This window comes from Phacochoerus africanus, chromosome 11, assembly GCF_016906955.1.
Source record: "Phacochoerus africanus isolate WHEZ1 chromosome 11, ROS_Pafr_v1, whole genome shotgun sequence".
NCBI lineage: Eukaryota > Metazoa > Chordata > Mammalia > Artiodactyla > Suidae > Phacochoerus > Phacochoerus africanus.
In genome coordinates, this window is record NC_062554.1 from 102627554 (window position 1) to 102645547 (window position 17994).

A 17994-nucleotide genomic window follows, 5' to 3' on the forward strand; every position below is an offset into this window, starting at 1 on the left:
GGAACTGTAACTTCATTTTTTTCCCTTTAATTCCACTTCTTACTTTAAGACAGTTGTAGATTCACATGCAGGTGTAAGAAAAATAATGCAGAGAGATCTCAGGCACCCTTCATCTATTTTGCCCTAATGGTAAGGTCTTTCACAAGTGCAACCCAATATCACATCCCGGAAATTGACAATGATGTAATTAACTGACCATCTTCATATTTTGATAGTTTTACATGCATTCCTTTGTAGATATTTATTTCTATGAAATGTTTGCACATGTGTAGATATGTGTAATCATCACCATTTCAAGAGAGAGAAAAGTTCCATCACTTCCAGGATCTTGCACGCTACCCTTTTATGGTCATGCTCACCTCCTTCTCCCTGTCCTCCTCCTCTTTCTGCCCCAACCCCTGGCAATCAATAATCTCTTCCCCATCTCTGTGATTCTGTTATTTCAAGAACGTTTTAGGGAGTTCCCATCATGGCTACCTGGTTAAGGAATCCGAGTAGGAACCATGAGGTTGCAGGGTCGATCCCTGGCCTTACCCAGTGGGTTAAGGATCCGGCGTTGCTGTGAGCTGTGGTGTACATTGCAGACACGGCTTGGATCCCAAGTTGCTGTGGCTGTGGTGTAGGCTGGTAGCTACAGCTCCAATTGGACCCCTAGCCTGGGAACCTCCATATGCCATGGGAGCAGCCCAAGAAATGGCAAAAGGACAAAAAAAAAATGTTTTATAAGTGGGATCATGAAGGACATAGCCTTTTAAGATTGCCATAACTCTCTTGGGGTCATCCATATTGTTGCATTGATCAAGAGTTCATTCCTGTTTAGTGCTGAGTAAGAGTCCATAGTGTGAATGTACCTCAGTTGGTTTAACCAAGCACCTAGCAAAGGACATTTTGGATTTTTTCCAGTTTTTGGTCATCATGAATAAAGTTTTTACTAATATTCATGCAGATGTTTTGATCTCTGGTATAAATGCCCAAGAGTACAATCACTGGGTTATACAGTAAGCACATATATAATTTTTTTTTGTTTGTTTTTTTTGCGGAGGGGGCTGCACTGGAGGTATATGGAAGTTCCCAGGCTAGGGGTTGAATCGGAGCTGTAGCTGCCAGCCTATGCCACAGCCATAGCAACATGGGACCAAGCCACATCTTTGACATACACATACAGCTCATGGCAACACCAGATCCTTAACCCACTGAGCGAGGCCAGGGACCAAACCCACATCCTCACGGATACTAGTTGGATTCATTTCCACTGTGCCACAACGGGAACTCCATGAATTCTCAATTCTATTACATTGGTTGTCCACTCTTTCTTTCTTTCTTTCTTTCTTTCTTTCTTTCTTTCTTTCTTTCTTTCTTTCTTTCTATTTCTTTCTGGCTGCATCCATGTCATATGAAAGTTCCCAGGCCAGGGATTGAATTTGCACCACAGCAGTGACCTGAGCTGCTTCAGGAACAACACCAGACCCTTAATCAGTGGCACAGGGAACTCCTGATTGTCTGCTCATCTATGTCAAGATCACTGACATAGATGATCATAATAAATAATAATAAAGAAAAAGTTTGGAATATTGTGAGAATTACCAAAATGTGACACAGAGATACTATGTGAGTAAATGCTATTGGAAAAATGGTGCCAATAGACTTACTTAATGCAGGATTGCCACAAACCTCCAATTTGTAAAAAACATAATCTTTGAAGCACAATAAACTGAAGTGCAATAAAACAGGGTATCTCTAAATACATTTCAGGTCAAGCCCTAGCTTTTCCTTTTAAGCTTCTTGGTTTGCCTGTTATCCACTACCTCCAGGCAGTCACAAAGTTACAACTGCCTCTAAATATATTTTGACAAGGATCCCCAGAAAAAGGCTTTTTGCTTTAAGCCAGGTCAAATAAAAGCAAACTTGCAAGTGAGATCAACCAGGGAAGCCCTAGACAGGTCAAATAATTTCAGATCTCTGGGTCTGAGGCCTTGGAGGAGTTCCAACCCAATTTTGCTCCCTCTGGTGGCTGCCAGGCTGCTGATTTTCATCTTGGCTGTGGGATATTGGTTTTCAAGGCTACCATGGAGTTAGGAGGAAGGGGTTAGGGACAGAGTTAAATATTATATGTTTAAACATTTTTAAATTAATAAACTACAAAGCTCTTACTGAGATTTAACTGTTTTTATGGAGAAAAAGCTCCCCAGATTACTGCAAGCCTTTGCTTAATTTCCAGAGTACTGAAAATGTTGATTCTGGCCATTTTTTTAAAATCAGCTTTCTCATTTATTTTATGAAAAGAAGAGAGAATTTTCAGAGGTTTTTATTCTGTCATTTCCATGACATCCTACACTAAGTTAGAATTAAGATGTGGTAAAATTTCTCAGATACTTCTTGTGATTATACCTAAATATATTTGTATATATGTATGCATGTTTATAGTTCTTTATTAATGTTAACACACCTGTGTTTTAGAATCATGAAGGGATAATCGTGGCTGTTTTTATTATGTAATAGATGCTGTGGTTTCATAGCAGAGGCGAGAAGTGGAGAGAGATGGGTCTGGAAAGATAAGTAGCTGTCAGATCAAGAAGGGTCCTATTTATCATACAGATGTTCCGAAGGTCAGGTTCTTATCTTGTCGCAGAAAGAATTCAGAAACGAGATGGAAAATTGGAAAAAAAAATGAGGATTTATTTAAATGAGAAATACACCTCTTAAAGAGAAGTGGGCAGAGTGGCAAGCAGCTGCCCTGCATTTTTTGGCACACCAGTTATATGGGGCATCTAATTTTATGGGTGGAATATTCAAACCCCTGGGAAGGTGGGCTTTGGGGGGTCATATTCCTTAATTTTCAGCCCAGCTTGATCTTCCTTATTTAGTTTTATTAGAAGCGTCATGGTGTTGGTGTATGATGGGTACCTGTTATCTGCATAACTAATTTTTATTATAATTTTGTTATAGTTAGGGCATAATGAGCAACAGGTTATATCAAGCATTGGAGATTCATGCTCTTTGTCTGCCTCTAGGGCACTTATCACCCCAAAAGGTGTGGCTTCCTATTAGTCTGGAGGTTCCAGCTTTTCTCTATCCACACATGGGCCCTGCTACTTGCATGAAGTGTGGTTTCCTGCCATTTGGCCCCAGGCACCCCTTCTCTGCTTGTGTCTAACTATTTGCCTGCTGTCACTTTATCCTGACCAAGGGAAGTTACTGTGGGGTTCTTTATAATGGGACTGTGGTGCTAAAAGGTGCATTCTTAAAAGATGCCTTGGATAAAAAACTATGACAGTAGGGCTAGAGCAGATTCAAGAGGTAGGACAGGAGTGTATCAGTAGGATGTTCAGAGTGGAAAAAAGGGAGCTGAGGATGAAATCCAGGTTTCTGGCTTGGAGGTCTGGTGAATGGAAGTATCATTGGCTGTTTTGCATTGCATTGCGACTTAGGGGCAAGGCAGTGAAATGCATTTTGGACACGTTGATATTGAGGCACTAATGGGATACTTCAGTGTAACTGTCTAGTCACTGAATGGTTAAATGTGCCTGGAGCTCAAGAGAAAGGTCTGACTGTGTAAACAGGGGAAGTCTTCAGGTCAAAGTGGAAACCCTCAGGGAGAGTGTGCAATAGGAGAAGAGGCCCAGACCCAGGGAAATACCAACTTTCAGGGTAAAAGGGCATGGACTTTAAGAGCAAAGCTTTGGAGCCACACAGCCTGTAATTAGCACCTTGACCTCAGGCAAGTTATTTTACCCGTTTCTACCTCTGTAAAAACAGCATGAGAAGAGCACAATTAGAAGTTCCTTGGTGGCTCAGAGTTAAGGATCCCTTGTTGTCACTGCTGTGGGCCAGTTTGATTCCTGGTGAGGGAACTTTTGCACACCTGGGCAAGGCCCCCCAAAGAATAGCACACTTAGAACAGTGCTTGCTATTTTTAGTTTCATTAAGAGCTCTGTGAATAAACAGCTGCCCAAGAAGGTGAAGAAGGGACTAGGAGAAGGAGGAGGAGCTCTAAGATCAATGAGGAAGAAAAATTCTTAGAGATTTATGTCAAATTAAGCCAGTAAGACTATATGATAAGCTTACAGGTCTATGAAGTGTTCGTTTTTCAGCAATTAGTGGCTTCAGCAAGAGCAATTTCTGCGGCATGGAACGAGTCAGACTGTCGAGTGTTGAGGAGTGACTAGGCGTCAACACTAATACCTCCTTCCCCTCACCACGTGTCTCCTGTACGAGATGCTTCATCTATGGACAGTGAGTTATGGATCATATTCCACTTCTTCCGATTAATTTCATCCACCGATGGCATGATATGTTGCACCACGTTACCTTTATCTCTTTTACATTTGTACCTTGAACGTCTTAGGTGATCAAAGTAACTGCTGATACAGAGGCTTCTGTAGCTTCCCAAATTCCTGTTATTCAGGGAACACCGCTCAGCACCACATCCAGGTCTATTCCTTCCACAACCGCTTAGAGGAGTGCCATTCCCATCCCGGCCACTAGGTGGGTCCCCTCCTCGCGTCTGGGACCTCCGGTCACGACCCCGGAAACACATCCCTCACACTGGCCAGAGCGGAGATGGCGGCGACGGCGGCGGCGGCGGCCCGAGCGGTGTTTTTGTCCGCGGCGCGGAAGCAGCTCTGGGGTTTCTCCAAGAGGCTCTTGGTCGGAGGCCCTGCAAGGCAGGTGAGCTTCCCTTCACTTGTCTGGGTGCCGCCCGGGACCAGGCCAGTGCCTCTCCCGCTGGACTCCGCTCCGCGACCCTGAGCCGTAGGCTGTAGGCCCGGCCGCGCGAGTTGCCACCCCCGCCCCCAACAGTGGGTTTGGCTTCCTCCGCTGGGATACGGGGGTCATCAGGTGGCCGGGGAGGCTTGTCACCCGCCGGGGCTGAGCTGGCTTTGGTCACCCGCAGTGCGTGACCTGCCAGTGACATGAGACATGACTTTGGTTGCCGGCCCCTTCCCCAGTTACTCAAAAGTTCTTATAAAGAGTACGTGTTGGTTACTGCAATCGCAGTGGTTGCAAATTGGGGGAAATCAAAAAGTGAGGACACCCTCACACACACACACTCCCACTCCCCAGATATCTGTTTTTGCCTAAAACGCAGTGTCTATATCCTCACCTCTGCTTCCTGCGAACCCCAAGGTAGCTAAAGGAAAAGTTTGTATGTTTCTCCTCAGAGACTGGCTTTCTCTAGAGTTTGTGGGACTTTTAACTTATGTATAAAGGAAAAGAAAGACTTCGGACAGGCGTGTAGTCCATAGTCAGCAAATCAATCAGCCAGTGTCTTGAGCCTTTCTTCCTATCTTCTCTTTTTCTGCCTTTTTCAAGACTTACTGTTTTTCTTGAACAGTGGGAACCTTACACCAATGTTATGTAGGTATTTTTATATTTTTCTCTCCCTTTATTGCCCCTTGGCTTGTTCCTTCTATAGTGAATATTCAACATTTCTTGGAGAAGTATTCAAAGCAGTTTTCTCTTTGGATAATGATGGTCGCTTCAGGAATGTTCCTAGACTAGGCCAGAGGTGTGGGTGGATCCCAGTGGAATAAAAGTTGAGGAGGAAAGAGTACTTTATAGAGAGGGTCTTTGTGAGATAGATTTGGTTTTCTGATCAACTTTCATGTTACAATAGTGATGTTTTACTTCGTCCCTCCATCCCCAACCAGTCATTAAATTTTGGAGGAAACAGATTGAGAAGTACACAGGCTGCTACACAAGTTTTTCTGAATGTTCCTGAAACGAGAGTAACCTGTTTGGAGAACGGACTCAGAGTGGCCTCTGAAGACTCTGGGCTCTCAACATGCACAGTAAGCGTTTCGGCATCAGTTTGACCTCTCGTTAGGAGAGAGCAAGTTACTGACTTTAATTTAAGCTTTTCAGTTAGTTGGCAGGTGGTTGAAAATAGGGGCAGTTATTTTGCCTTGACAAAAGTGATTCTCACTTGTGAATCTCTTCTGTACTACTTCTATACCAGGTACCTGTGTACTTTAAGTGTCTACACATCTGGTTCTTGCAGCCTGTCATTGTCATGTAGTGTTGATAATAATGAGAGAAGTATATTTGCTAGACTACTCTGTCAGATGTTTTCATATATATTGTCATACTTGATCTTAAAAATAGTTCTTTTTAGCAGGGATCATCATGTCCATTTTACAGTTGAAAAACAAGATCAGAGAAGTTAAGTGGTTTTGTCCTGGGTCACACAGCTAATATTTGACTGAACCAGGATTTGAACCTAGACTTTCTGACAATCCGTGATGTTCTTTATACTATGCTTGTTAATTGACTGCAGTAACACACTGGGCTAAGAATCCAGGTTCTTAGTGAAGCTGGTAAGTAGGCTTTGTAGCACCTTAGTAGCCTGATAACCAGAATTTTTAAGTCTCATGGTTCTTAGGATTGTACTGTCAATCCACTCAAGTTAAGACTGGAAAGCACTTGTCAGAAAAAGAAAGAAGACTGCCCCCTAGTTTTACCCCATCCCTCAAAAGAAAGAAAATAATGTTTTACTTAATTCTTCCTTGATTGCATTAAGGTTGGGCTTTGGATTGATGCTGGGAGTCGATATGAAAATGAGAAGAATAATGGAACAGCTCACTTTCTGGAACATATGGCTTTCAAGGCAAGCTCTAAGACATTTTTAATGAAGTCTTTAATAAAAACTTTCTTTAAGAGACAGTAGGCACAAAATCTCATTCTATGGCAAGGAGAACTACTTCAATAGTATAGCATGTTTTAATTTTTTTAAAAAACTTCAGGATATTTCTGAAATAATTACTTACAGTTTCTGTGTAGAGTTGAAACAAGGATTTTTTCTGGGGATGTAAGGGTCATCTGAAAGTGTGCCACTACTTCTGAAACCTAATATACTTTGGAAATAAAGTTTGATTCTTCCATCAGACTGACACAGGCTTATGTCCTCATGTAAATTGTCTGAAGTGTTAGAACAGATGAGTAATAAAGGAAGATAGCATAATTTTTTTCTTTTATTTCAGGGCACCAAAAAGAGATCCCAGTTAGATTTGGAACTTGAGATTGAAAACATGGGTGCTCATCTCAATGCCTATACCTCCAGAGAGCAGACTGTATATTATGCCAAAGCATTCTCTAAAGATTTGCCAAGAGGTATTGTTATTATTTATACTGCAGATAGGTAATTTTCATAGAGGTTAAGAAATAATTTAGTACTGTTTTCATTATGTCTTTTAAGAAAGAGTAACACCCAGAAATGTGAAAAAATGAACCAAACTCTGGATGAGGGGCACCTATTTTTATTTTTCCTCCAAATATGACAAATGATATAAAATATTTATAGGCTGCAAGACTTGTGCAAGCCAGGCCCTAACACTTGATTCAAATATTGCTTCCTCCAGAGTCATACCTGTGTAGCGAACCGTTTGTAATTGGTTTATATTATTTGTTTATTTTTACTGCCTACTTTTTTGTTGGTTTTGTTTTTTTTCTCTGTCCTGTTATCTGACTTTTTTTTTTTTTGCTTGTGCCCACAGCATGTGGCAATTCCTGGGTCAGGGATCAAACCTGCACCACACCACAGCTGCAACTTGAGCCACTCTAGGATAATGCCTTAACTTGCTGAGCCACAAGGGAACACCCGTGATCCAGTTTCTTTCTTTTGCACGTGGCTTATTTTCCCAACACCGTTTATTAAGGAGACTCTCCTTCCCTCATTGTGTAGTCTTTGCTCTTTTGTTGTACATTAATTGATCATATATGCCTGGGTTTATCTGGGCTCTCTGTTCTGTTCGATTGATTCCGTATTTGTTTTTATGCGCTATAAAACAAATACATAGTTTTGATTACTATACTTTCTAATATAGTTTGCAATCAGGGAGCATGATGCTTTTAGCTTTGTTCTTTCTCAAAATTGCTGTGGTTATTTGGGGTCTTTTGTGGTTCTATAAAAATTTTAGGATTGTACCTTTTATTTCTGTGAAAAATGCCTTTGAGATTTTGATAGGAATTGCATTGTCTGTACATGCTTTGGGTAGCTTGGACATTTTAGCAACATCAGTTCTTTTTCTTTTTTTTTTTTGTCTTTTTTCTATTTCTTTGGGCCGCTCCCTCGGCATATGGAGGTTCCCAGGCTAGGGGTTGAATCGGAGCTGTAGCCACTGGCCTACGCCAGAGCCACAGCAACACGGGATCCAAGCCGCGTCTGCAACCTACACCACAGCTCACGGCAACGCCGGACGTTAACCCGCTGAGCAAGGGAGGGCAGCGACTGAACCCCCAACCTCATGGTTCCTAGTCGGATTCGTTAACCACTGCGCCACAATGGGAACTCCTCAATTCTTTTTCTAATCCATGAAGACTGAACATCTTTCCATTTTCTTGTGTCATCTTCAGTTTCTTTCATTAATATTTTGAATTTTCAGTATACAGCTCTTTTACCTACTCGATTAAATTGATTCCCAGGTATTTTATTCCTTTGGATGCAATTGTAAACGTCATTGTTTTCTTAATTTTTCTTTCTATTAGTTTGTTATTAGTGCATAGAAACACAACAGATTTTTTTATGGAGTCTTTAGTGTTTTCTGTATATAATATCATATCATCTGCAAATAGTGATAGTTTTACTTCTTTTCCAACTTGGATGCCTTTTATTTCTTTTTCTTGCCTGATTGCTCTGACTAGGAGCAATTTTTTATTCCTTGTTTAATATAAACACTCTGAGTCCTGAGCAAAATCAGCAAATGTTCACTTATGAGATTATTGATGATTTTTCTCATAGCAATAAAATAGATTTTATTTTTATTTTATAGAAATAAAATAATTATCCTGACAGTGTAGCACAGCAATTTTTATTTTTTTTTATTTTTTATTTTTTTTTTGTCTTTTTGCCATTTCTTGGGCCGCTCCCGCGGCATATGGAGGTTCCCAGGCCAGGGGTCGAATCGGGGCTGTAGCCACCGGCCTATGCCAGAGCCACAGCAACGTGGGATCCGAGCCGCGTCTGCGACCTACACCACAGCTCACGGCAACGTGGGATCCTTAACCCACTGAGCAAGGGCAGGGATCGAACCCGCAGCCTCATGGTTCCTAGTCGGATTCACTAACCACTGAGCCACGATGGGAACTCCAACACAGCAATTTTTAATAGTTACCATGTTTGTAGAGTGTTTTGGATTTACCGAAGGACAGTTATTACACAAAACATTTTCCCAGTAGGAGAATTAACTAGAAAATATAGCAGTGTTAGTGCTAAGTGGTGAAACAATTAATCTTTAAGGTCCTTGAATAGTTGAAGTTAATTTCATTACTATGAAATTTTGGATTCCTAATGATAGGCTTTCGTTAATAACGTTTGAATGCCACTTTATTTGTATATATGTAATTTGTATATAGATTATCTCCTTTGATCAGCATAGTAATCAGGTAGGTGTCTCCACTGTGTAGTTGTGGAAACTGAGGCCCAGCTGTGACTTTCCCAGGATCACATAGCTTAGTGGCTTACTGTGGACCGAAATGCATGTCTTCCCACTCAGATATACTGTGCCAGTTTGCTTTGTCAAAACAGCAGAATGAAACACTTACCTGCAAATTAAATTTTCATAACGTGATAGCTTAACTTTTGCATTAAAAACCAATGAAAATGAAAACAATGGAGGGTGTCTTGATTTGAATTGCAAAAACCTTGGTAAAATTCTTAATGATTTCCTTGGAAGTAGTTTTTGCCCAGGACTAGTTAGGGACTAGGAACAAAGGGTTAGGCCAGGCTCCTTGGGCTAGATTGTTCATTCTAGTCTGTCTCTCCTTTACACAGAGAACAGCAAGGAAAGCAAGAAAGAGGACTAGAGGAAGAAAGAGAGAAGGAAGAGGACTTTTTTTTTTTTTTCCTTTCTGGTTCTGGCTCAGAAGGACAGAGCTCCTGTCAGTGGGGGTGGAAATGGAAAACAGAGAGGCTTCGTGAGAAATCCAAAGTGTTAGTGCTCTCTGAAGCACATCCTACCTGTGGAGTTGGCCTTAGGCTTTTATCCCCTCAGCTGGGTGAAACTGGTGTGGGAGGTAATGATTAGACGTTCAGACGGGTGGTCTCCAGACTTTTATGATCATCCATTCTCACTATGATCATCCATAGCACAATGGATCCTTAATAGCACAATGTGCCCTTCAGTTCACTTGTGGCATTTTGCAAAAAATGTTCGTTTTTGTATAAATATTTGAGGGTTCTATCAAATTTTCCCAAGGGCCATCTTTTAAAACCTTTGATAGGCATAGGTATTTCTCTTGGGGTACCTGTCCTTTTCTTCAGATGTTAACTGTTCCAGTTCTGTTGGATTATCTTATCAACTTTGCTAATGGTAAGAGTCTAGCCAACACTGACCAGATGGGTAGGAATAGACACTGGGATTAAGTGGGGAAAGATAATTGAGAGGACATTAATTCTATAAGGGGTTCACTGGGGGCATATATTAGATTATAATGATTCTTGGCTTCGTTATGTAGTAGCCTCATTGCTCTGGGAACTTGGATGGTAAATACTTGGATGATGTTGACTCCCTGTACATACCTAGACATTCTGACTAGTTTTCTCCTTTGTCATTTTCGCAGAGAACAATATATAGTCATATAGCAATTTCCATGGCATTTTTAAAGTAGTTGTAGGCAGAGTCATTACAAGTGTTGGAGGGACTTTTGGCAAATTTAGTTTTCCCCAGGCTCATCTATACCACAGGGGATTACATTTTTCATTTTAATTTTGTCCTTTTAGGTGTATCAAATGTATAGTTATCCTTTAATCAGTATTGAGTGATGGTCAGTATCATGATCTGATGCTAGCTTAATAGAGTTTAATAGCAAAAAGTGAGATTCTTGGTGTTTCCTCTTATGCATTATTTTCATTTAGCTGTAGAAATTCTTGCTGATATAATACAAAACAGCACATTGGGAGAAGCAGAGATTGAACGTGAACGTGGAGTGATCCTTAGAGAGATGCAGGAAGTCGAAACCAATTTACAGGAAGTTGTTTTTGATTATCTTCATGCCACAGCTTATCAAAATACTGCACTTGGACGGACAATTTTGGGACCAACTGAAAATATCAAGTAGGTATAATTCGCAGATTTTTTTCGAGAAAAATTTTGAATTGTGAAAATTAACTTTCAGAAAGTAATTTTTTACCCCAAATAACCTGAACGAAATTGTGCTTAACTATACTTGAGCCCCACCTAACTCCCAGGTGTCTGGGCTTGTAGCTCCTTCTATAATAAACAAGTGATGGTATTCAGTCTTTTTTTTTTTTTTTTGATATAAAAATGTTGAAATCCTTTGTACTTGTTGCACATATATCTTATTTCTGATTGCATTTAACTTAGGAGTCGAGTCACAGCCATCGTAGAAGCAACATCCAAGTAGTTATGTTATGAGCCACATGGGAAGTTCATGATTGCATTTAACTTAGAATACCTTTAGGGTCCAATTTAATTTCAGGTATACTTTGTGAGGATATGTGCTTTTATATTTCCTTTTAATACTGCTGCTCTTACTCCATTTACAGATCTATAAATCGTAAGGACTTAGTCGATTATATAACCACACATTATAAGGGACCAAGAATAGTTCTTGCTGCTGCTGGAGGTTAGTCCATTTAAATTTCTGACCATTTGAGAAACAAAGTGATGTGCATATCAGTTTGATCCTGTTGGGACATGTCTTTAGAGTTTTCATTTACACAGCAATTTGTTTAATGTTGTGTAAGGGCAGTGTGGAGCACTGGAACCAGACTTTTCCTCTATTTCTTTTTTTTTTTTAGTTTTATTATTATTAAAGTAGAGTTGATTTACAATATTTTGTCAAGTTCTGTTGTACAATAAAGTGACCCAGTCACATACATTTCCCTGTGCTGTACAGTAGGATCCCATTGCCCATGCATTCCAAATATAATAGTTTGCATCCCCTCATGCCCAAAATGCCCATCCATCCCACTCCCTCCCCTTCTATTTCTTTTTAGTAGAGTTTTTTAATAGGAAAACTTGGGGATCCTCCAATGCATAAGTGTACATACATAATGGAATTTACAGCATATGGAGGTTCCCAGGCTAGGGGTCCAATCGGAGCTGCAGCCTTTGGCCTACACCAGAGCCACAGCAACTCGGGATCCGAGCTGCATCTGCAACCTACACCACAGCTCACAGCAACGCTGGATGCTTAACCCACTGAGCAAGGCCAGGGATCGAACCCGCAACATCGTGGTTCCTAGTCGGATTCGTTAACCACTGAGCCACAACGGGAACTCCGTTCTTGAAAACCAGCTTCATCCATGGTCAGGCATGGAATGAATATGTATGATGTTTATTCACTCTTTGATGTGTTCATTCATTCAGTAGATCTGCTAATTACTGAAAAGGATAAGTATACAGGGGGTCATGGGAATGTTTAATGGGAACTTGAACATGCAGGTGGCATTAGGACAAGACTTATTTGTGGATGTGTTTGAAGCCAGTGAATGAAAGAAAATTCATATTAAATTTTGCTAGGTTTCCTGACAGTCCGAATTTAGACAAATAGTACATTTTATTGGTTTCCAGTTTTGTTTTCTTTCTCTCATTCTCTTTTTAGGACAAAGCAAAGATATGTGAAACGTTCTTTAATTTTTCTTCCTTTAGCAGTGACATTAAATGAAAATTATAGTTACCCTGGATAGACTTTGAGCTAACTCAGGAATAATGATGAAAATGAGGATTAAGTATCTTAAACATAGGACCTTTGTATGCCAGACAGTGTGCTCTGAAGTTTTCCAGGTAGTAATGTTGTTTCTGAAATGACTGTGCTCTCTGGGGTTCAGCATTTGGAACTGGCATTGGAAATGAGAAGACTCTTGGTTGGATGAGGCCTCAACAACCAAGCTGTCTGGGCTGTCTCTGCCAGTGTTGTGAAATATGGACGATGTAGCGGGTTTTATCACAGTTCATGGGTTCATTTTGACATTGCCAAAGTTGAGATATCTTAATAGCAGTTAATGGCTTGCCCTGGATTAATTAGCATTTTTTCTTACTGGTACGTAAATGATGATATTCCTTATAAACAGTGGCATTTTAAATTCAGTGAAATAGGTCAGGCCTAGCATCATTAAAAAAGAAAAGGATTGGCTCCTCTCTCTTTTGGATGGAGCTGAGTAGAAGTGGTGTTAGAGCAGGAGCTGGCTATGTGGAACATCCAAGCAGGAGGGCTGTAGGTGAAGGTGGTCAAACAGTGGAAGTGCTGATTGTCAGGCACTGAGGGCTGAGCGTGTAGTCATGGTTTTACACTCTCTGCTTGTTACCCTGGTACAGCAAGGGTCTTCCTGTTGTTTCATCACCCTCTGGATACCCAGGGTGGCTCTCCTGCATACTGATTGTGAAAAGAACCTATAGTCATTCACTGTCTTGTTTTATACCATAGATTTGTTTGGGAATTATAGATGTACATTGTGCTCTTATATTCTGAAAGCACGTTTCAGTTAGAAAAATCTTGCAATATTTTTTAAGGCACTTGTGCACGAGCCTAAATTTATCTTGTAAATTTAAGAATATTTCACTGAATCTTTTTGGGTCCCAAGTAAAGGATAGGCATCTTAAGGGTAGATTGAAAAGTAAAGGATATAGAATTTTTGGATGGCCAATAGTGAATATTTGGATAGTTATGGATTTATTCAGAAATTTATACAGTTATTTTGTTACTGAATTCTGATAGCAGAGCACAGAGAATGAGGCATATATTGTATCTAGCTTTAAATGATACAGAGCTCATATTTCTTTTTTACTTCAAAAAAAGTTGTTGAAAAGTGACCCTTTTTTGTGAGTTTGCTTTCAAGGACTTAATTACTTAATATGACATAATTTTGTGTGAAAAGTGGTATTGTCAAGCTGTTACCTTATCAATGATTCCATTGGTGTGTTGAAGAACTGTCAGTTCTTGAGAATGAGAAAGCTGTGCATTGCCAAGCCTTGTGACACCAGGGAAGAAGTGCTGTGTGAGCTTACTCTTCAGTGGCTTTTAGGGAGTGTCAGTAGTACATGTGTAACTTGTTTCACGTTATACCACCATGAACTTATTGTAAACTTAAGTGTTAGTCATCGTAGTGTGCTTCACATTGTACTGCTATCGGATACATGAAATATTTTCCTTCAATTCAGGAGTTTCCCATGATGAACTGCTTGAATTGGCGAAGTTTCATTTTGGTGACTCTTTGTCCCCAGACGAAGGAGAAATACCAGCTCTGCCTCCCTGCAAATTCACAGGAAGTGAGGTAGGGCAAGCCTAAGCTAGTATTTAACCCTTTGGGTTTCTCATGTTGTATTTATGAATGAGTGTACAAAATGTGTCTATTTTTAGCAGTAAAATGGTAGAAAACAAAGGCTTAACCCTAGGATGGACTCAATTGCTTATTCCATGGATACTGGATACTGTTCAGTGGATATTGTTCCATGTATTTAACACCTATTTTTCTTTCCTAATGAAGTAAGGCTTTAAGGACAATATTAGTCTTTGTGTTTTTTCTTTGACACTATGCCTGTTTTCCTATGGTAAGGCGTAAGAGTAAAAACATCCCATATTTTGACTTTCATATCAGGCTTATTCTTAGCTAAGTTCTGCTCACAGTACATTTCTTGGGGCAGCTGCTAAAGCCAGAACTTGTAGTATCTGCTACATGTCAGCCCTATCTTTAAGCCTCTTTAGAAGCTTCGTTTGCCACACTAGGGATGGTGCTCATTTAGTAGTATTTGGAAGGAAGTCTGATGTTGGCAGTAGCATAGGACTGTAGCATTGGCAGTACAAAAATAAGCCTGTATGTCAAGATTAGCTTAAATTTAGATAAAATAATTCAGACTGACAAAAGATTATTTCTGCCAGTGAAATAATGGAGACCTTTTGACCAGTTAATTATCTGGTGGCTGTGTCTGTACCATTTCACTTGGAGAGCTTTTGGTGAAGTTCTTATAGATTAGACTTTACAGTGTAATGAGGCCCGATTGTTTAAAAAACAAGAGTGTCACAGTGAGTGTTTTAACTCTGCAGTGAACAGAACTGGTGAATTTGTTTCTTGTTAAGTATGTTATATAGTGGTAATCTTTAGAGCTTTGTATTCTTTTTCCTAAGTAGATCCGAGTGAGGGATGACAAGATGCCTTTGGCACACCTTGCAATAGCTGTTGAAGCTGTCGGTTGGGCACATCCAGATACAATCTGTCTCATGGTTGCAAACACATTGATTGGCAACTGGGATCGCTCCTTTGGAGGAGGAATGGTAAGTGATTTTTAAAGTAATTTTCCATAATAAATGAGAAGATGGTGTGTATAGTATGAATTTTGACTTAAAATATAAACTGATCCTGGATTGCATCCTGGGCCAGAAAAAAAATATTTTCTTTTGCCATATTGGTAAAATTTTAAAAAGGATAGAAGGATTCATTAAAAGAACTTTATCAATGTTAACATCCTGATTTTAATCACGGTACTGAGGTTAATTTTTCAGAAGCGCATACTTAGTATTCAGGGGTAAAAAATATCTGTAATATACTCTCCAACAGTTGAAAAACATGTTAGAGAATCCTAAAGCAAAAAAAGTGGTAAGTCTGAAATTACTTCAAAATATAAAGTGTGTATGTTTGTACTCATAGATTTTGACAAAATTATTTCCTACAAATATTTTAGGCTTCACATGGCAATATAATTTCAAATCTTTAAGCAGCCAGCTAAAAACACTGCAAATTGGGTTGATAATAACAATTTAGTATTTCAGAAGTGGGTACGGCTACTGTATTACTTTCAAGGATTCACTGCTTTAACATTGTGAATTTTTCTGGGGATGATGCATTTGCTGGTGAGGTTAATTGTAAGTCTTTGTTTCATGGAATTTTAGTTTTATTATTGAGATATTGTTGGATAAAACTGAGAAACTTGGCTTCAGGGCAGTCAGTTTTCACATATCTCAGTTTTCTTTCTGATAATCTGGACAAGTGTTCCTTATTTGTCCAAATTATCAGAAATCTTGGATGATTTTTTTTTCCCCTTACAGAATTTATCTAGCAAGCTGGCCCAGCTCACCTGTCATGGCAACCTCTGCCATAGCTTCCAGTCTTTCAACACTTCCTACACAGATACAGGATTATGGGGAATCTACATGGTTTGTGAACCAGCCACTGTTGCAGACATGCTCCATGTTGTTCAAAAAGAATGGTAAGAAAATAATTTAAATCTTGCTTATAATTCATGTTTTAGACTAGTTTCTTGTTGATACTGTTGATGGTCGTTAATTTTTTTGTTATTAGCATTTTGTTAAGAGAGCAAGACTAAGCAGTAGCAGTTGTTGCAACTTTTTTAAAGATCACAGGTGTTTCTTCTAAGTCTCATGTGAAGCTGATTTATACTATAGAAAATTCTTAAATTAAGAAGCAGATTACCTCAGAAAGATCCTAATAGGTAAAAATGTTCAAATGCCAACTAGAATTATAGGAAGTATCTTAAGTTATCTGGCTTGGAAAAGCAGTGTTGTGAAAATGAATATGAATTTGCCATTGCTAAAAGAAAAAATGTAGTGTTTTAGTCAAAACTACTACCTTGAGTTCTCCTGTGGCTCAGCAGGTTAAGGATCCAGTGGTCACTGCATTGGCTTGGGTTGTTGCTGTGGCATGGTTTGATCTCTGGCCTAGGAAATTTCACATGCTGCAGGTGTGCCCAAAACAAAAAACTAGTAACCTTGAGACAGAGGCTGAAGGGCCCACGGCTTCTTGGAAAACTTACTTTAGTCCCTTTCCTCCACCACTCTCTAAATCTAGTTGGATTGTAATTATTATCTAATTACTAGGTTTAAGTTAGACTCAACTGGATTCTTTTGCAAAACCAATGACCCACTGACCTGTCCCCTAGCAAATCAGATTCCCATAGGCTGGGATTCATGAATTCTCAAAATGACTATAGTGTCTCTCAGAATGTGGTTACCCTATTTTTATATTGTACTGATCTCAATTAACACTAAGAGGCAAATAATCCGTAATATTTTAGCTTTTGCTTAACTGTTGGGGTCATTAGTAATTTCAACTTTTTATTAAATTGAAATCAATCACTCGCACATTGTGTAATATGTAAAATATAGTATCCCTTTTTTCTTTAGGTCATGAACTCATAGAACATGGAACATTTTTTCAAACTACTTGATGTTTGACTTTTCCAAATGTTTTTTAGGATGCGACTCTGTACAAGTGTCACTGAAAGTGAAGTTGCACGAGCCAAAAATCTTCTGAAAACAAACATGTTGCTGCAACTTGATGGTAAGAGAATAAAGACATCTGTTTTCCACATGGTCGATCTGTGGGCCAAGACTTAGTTTTCCCTTCTCTTTAAAACAGGTTCCACTCCCATCTGTGAAGATATTGGTAGGCAGATGTTATGCTATAATAGAAGAATTCCCATCCCTGAGCTTGAAGCAAGAATTGATGTAAGTAGTCCTTAGATACTGCTGGGTCTTGTGTAAAATGATTCTTGTTACAAAAGCTGTGGATATATCTCATATATCTTGCTTTAGATCTAAAACCTTCTATAGGATGGCTTTACTACTACAAAAAAGCTCTGAATGCTTGTTTCTTCAACTTTTCAGGCTGTAAATGCTGAGACAATTCGAGAAGTATGTACCAAATATATTTATGATAAGAGTCCAGCTGTTGCTGCTGTTGGTAAGCCCGGCTCCTTTTCTCCTATGCAGAAAGTTGGCTAAGTATTTTTCTTCTATTCATTTTTAACTCTCTTTTCTTTTAATCCTTAGGTCCCATTGAGCAGCTACCAGATTTTAACCAGATTCGCAGTAACATGTGTTGGCTTTGTGATTAAGTTTCTTAATAAAAATATTTTGAACACATATACATGGGTGTGTGTGTGTGTGTGTGTATATATATATATATATTTATAAAACTAACAGAACTGCAAGTCCTGAAGAATGAAATACTGTGTCAAACTTTGAAAGGCTGAGAACAGTAGATCTTTCTCTTTTGTTCTCTGAGAAATTATGCTGGAA

General features: G+C 39.4%; 1 protein-coding gene across 1 annotated transcript; it reads left to right on the forward strand.

Moving 5' to 3' along the window:
- Positions 1-4536: 4536 nt before the first annotated feature.
- PMPCB (peptidase, mitochondrial processing subunit beta) lies at positions 4537-17840 on the forward strand. The gene is made up of 13 exons (XM_047753914.1): positions 4537-4668; positions 5652-5792; positions 6521-6607; positions 6981-7110; positions 10853-11051; positions 11504-11583; positions 14121-14233; positions 15088-15231; positions 16003-16163; positions 17169-17254; positions 17333-17421; positions 17581-17656; positions 17746-17840. The coding sequence occupies exons 1-13, from the start codon at positions 4561-4563 to the stop codon at positions 17808-17810; spliced, it is 1479 nt and encodes a 492-aa protein (XP_047609870.1). The 5' UTR covers positions 4537-4560; the 3' UTR covers positions 17811-17840.
- The last annotated feature ends 154 nt before the right edge of the window (positions 17841-17994 follow it).

Coding starts and splice junctions, on each gene's coding strand:
- PMPCB (XM_047753914.1), top strand. CDS start 4,561: ATGGCGGCGACGGCGGCGGCGGCGGCCCGAGCGGTGTTTTTGTCCGCG. Junction 6,608..6,980: donor TGGAACATATGGCTTTCAAG/GCAAGCTCTAAG, acceptor CTTTTATTTCAG/GGCACCAAAAAGAGATCCCA. Junction 11,052..11,503: donor GGACCAACTGAAAATATCAA/GTAGGTATAATT, acceptor CTCCATTTACAG/ATCTATAAATCGTAAGGACT.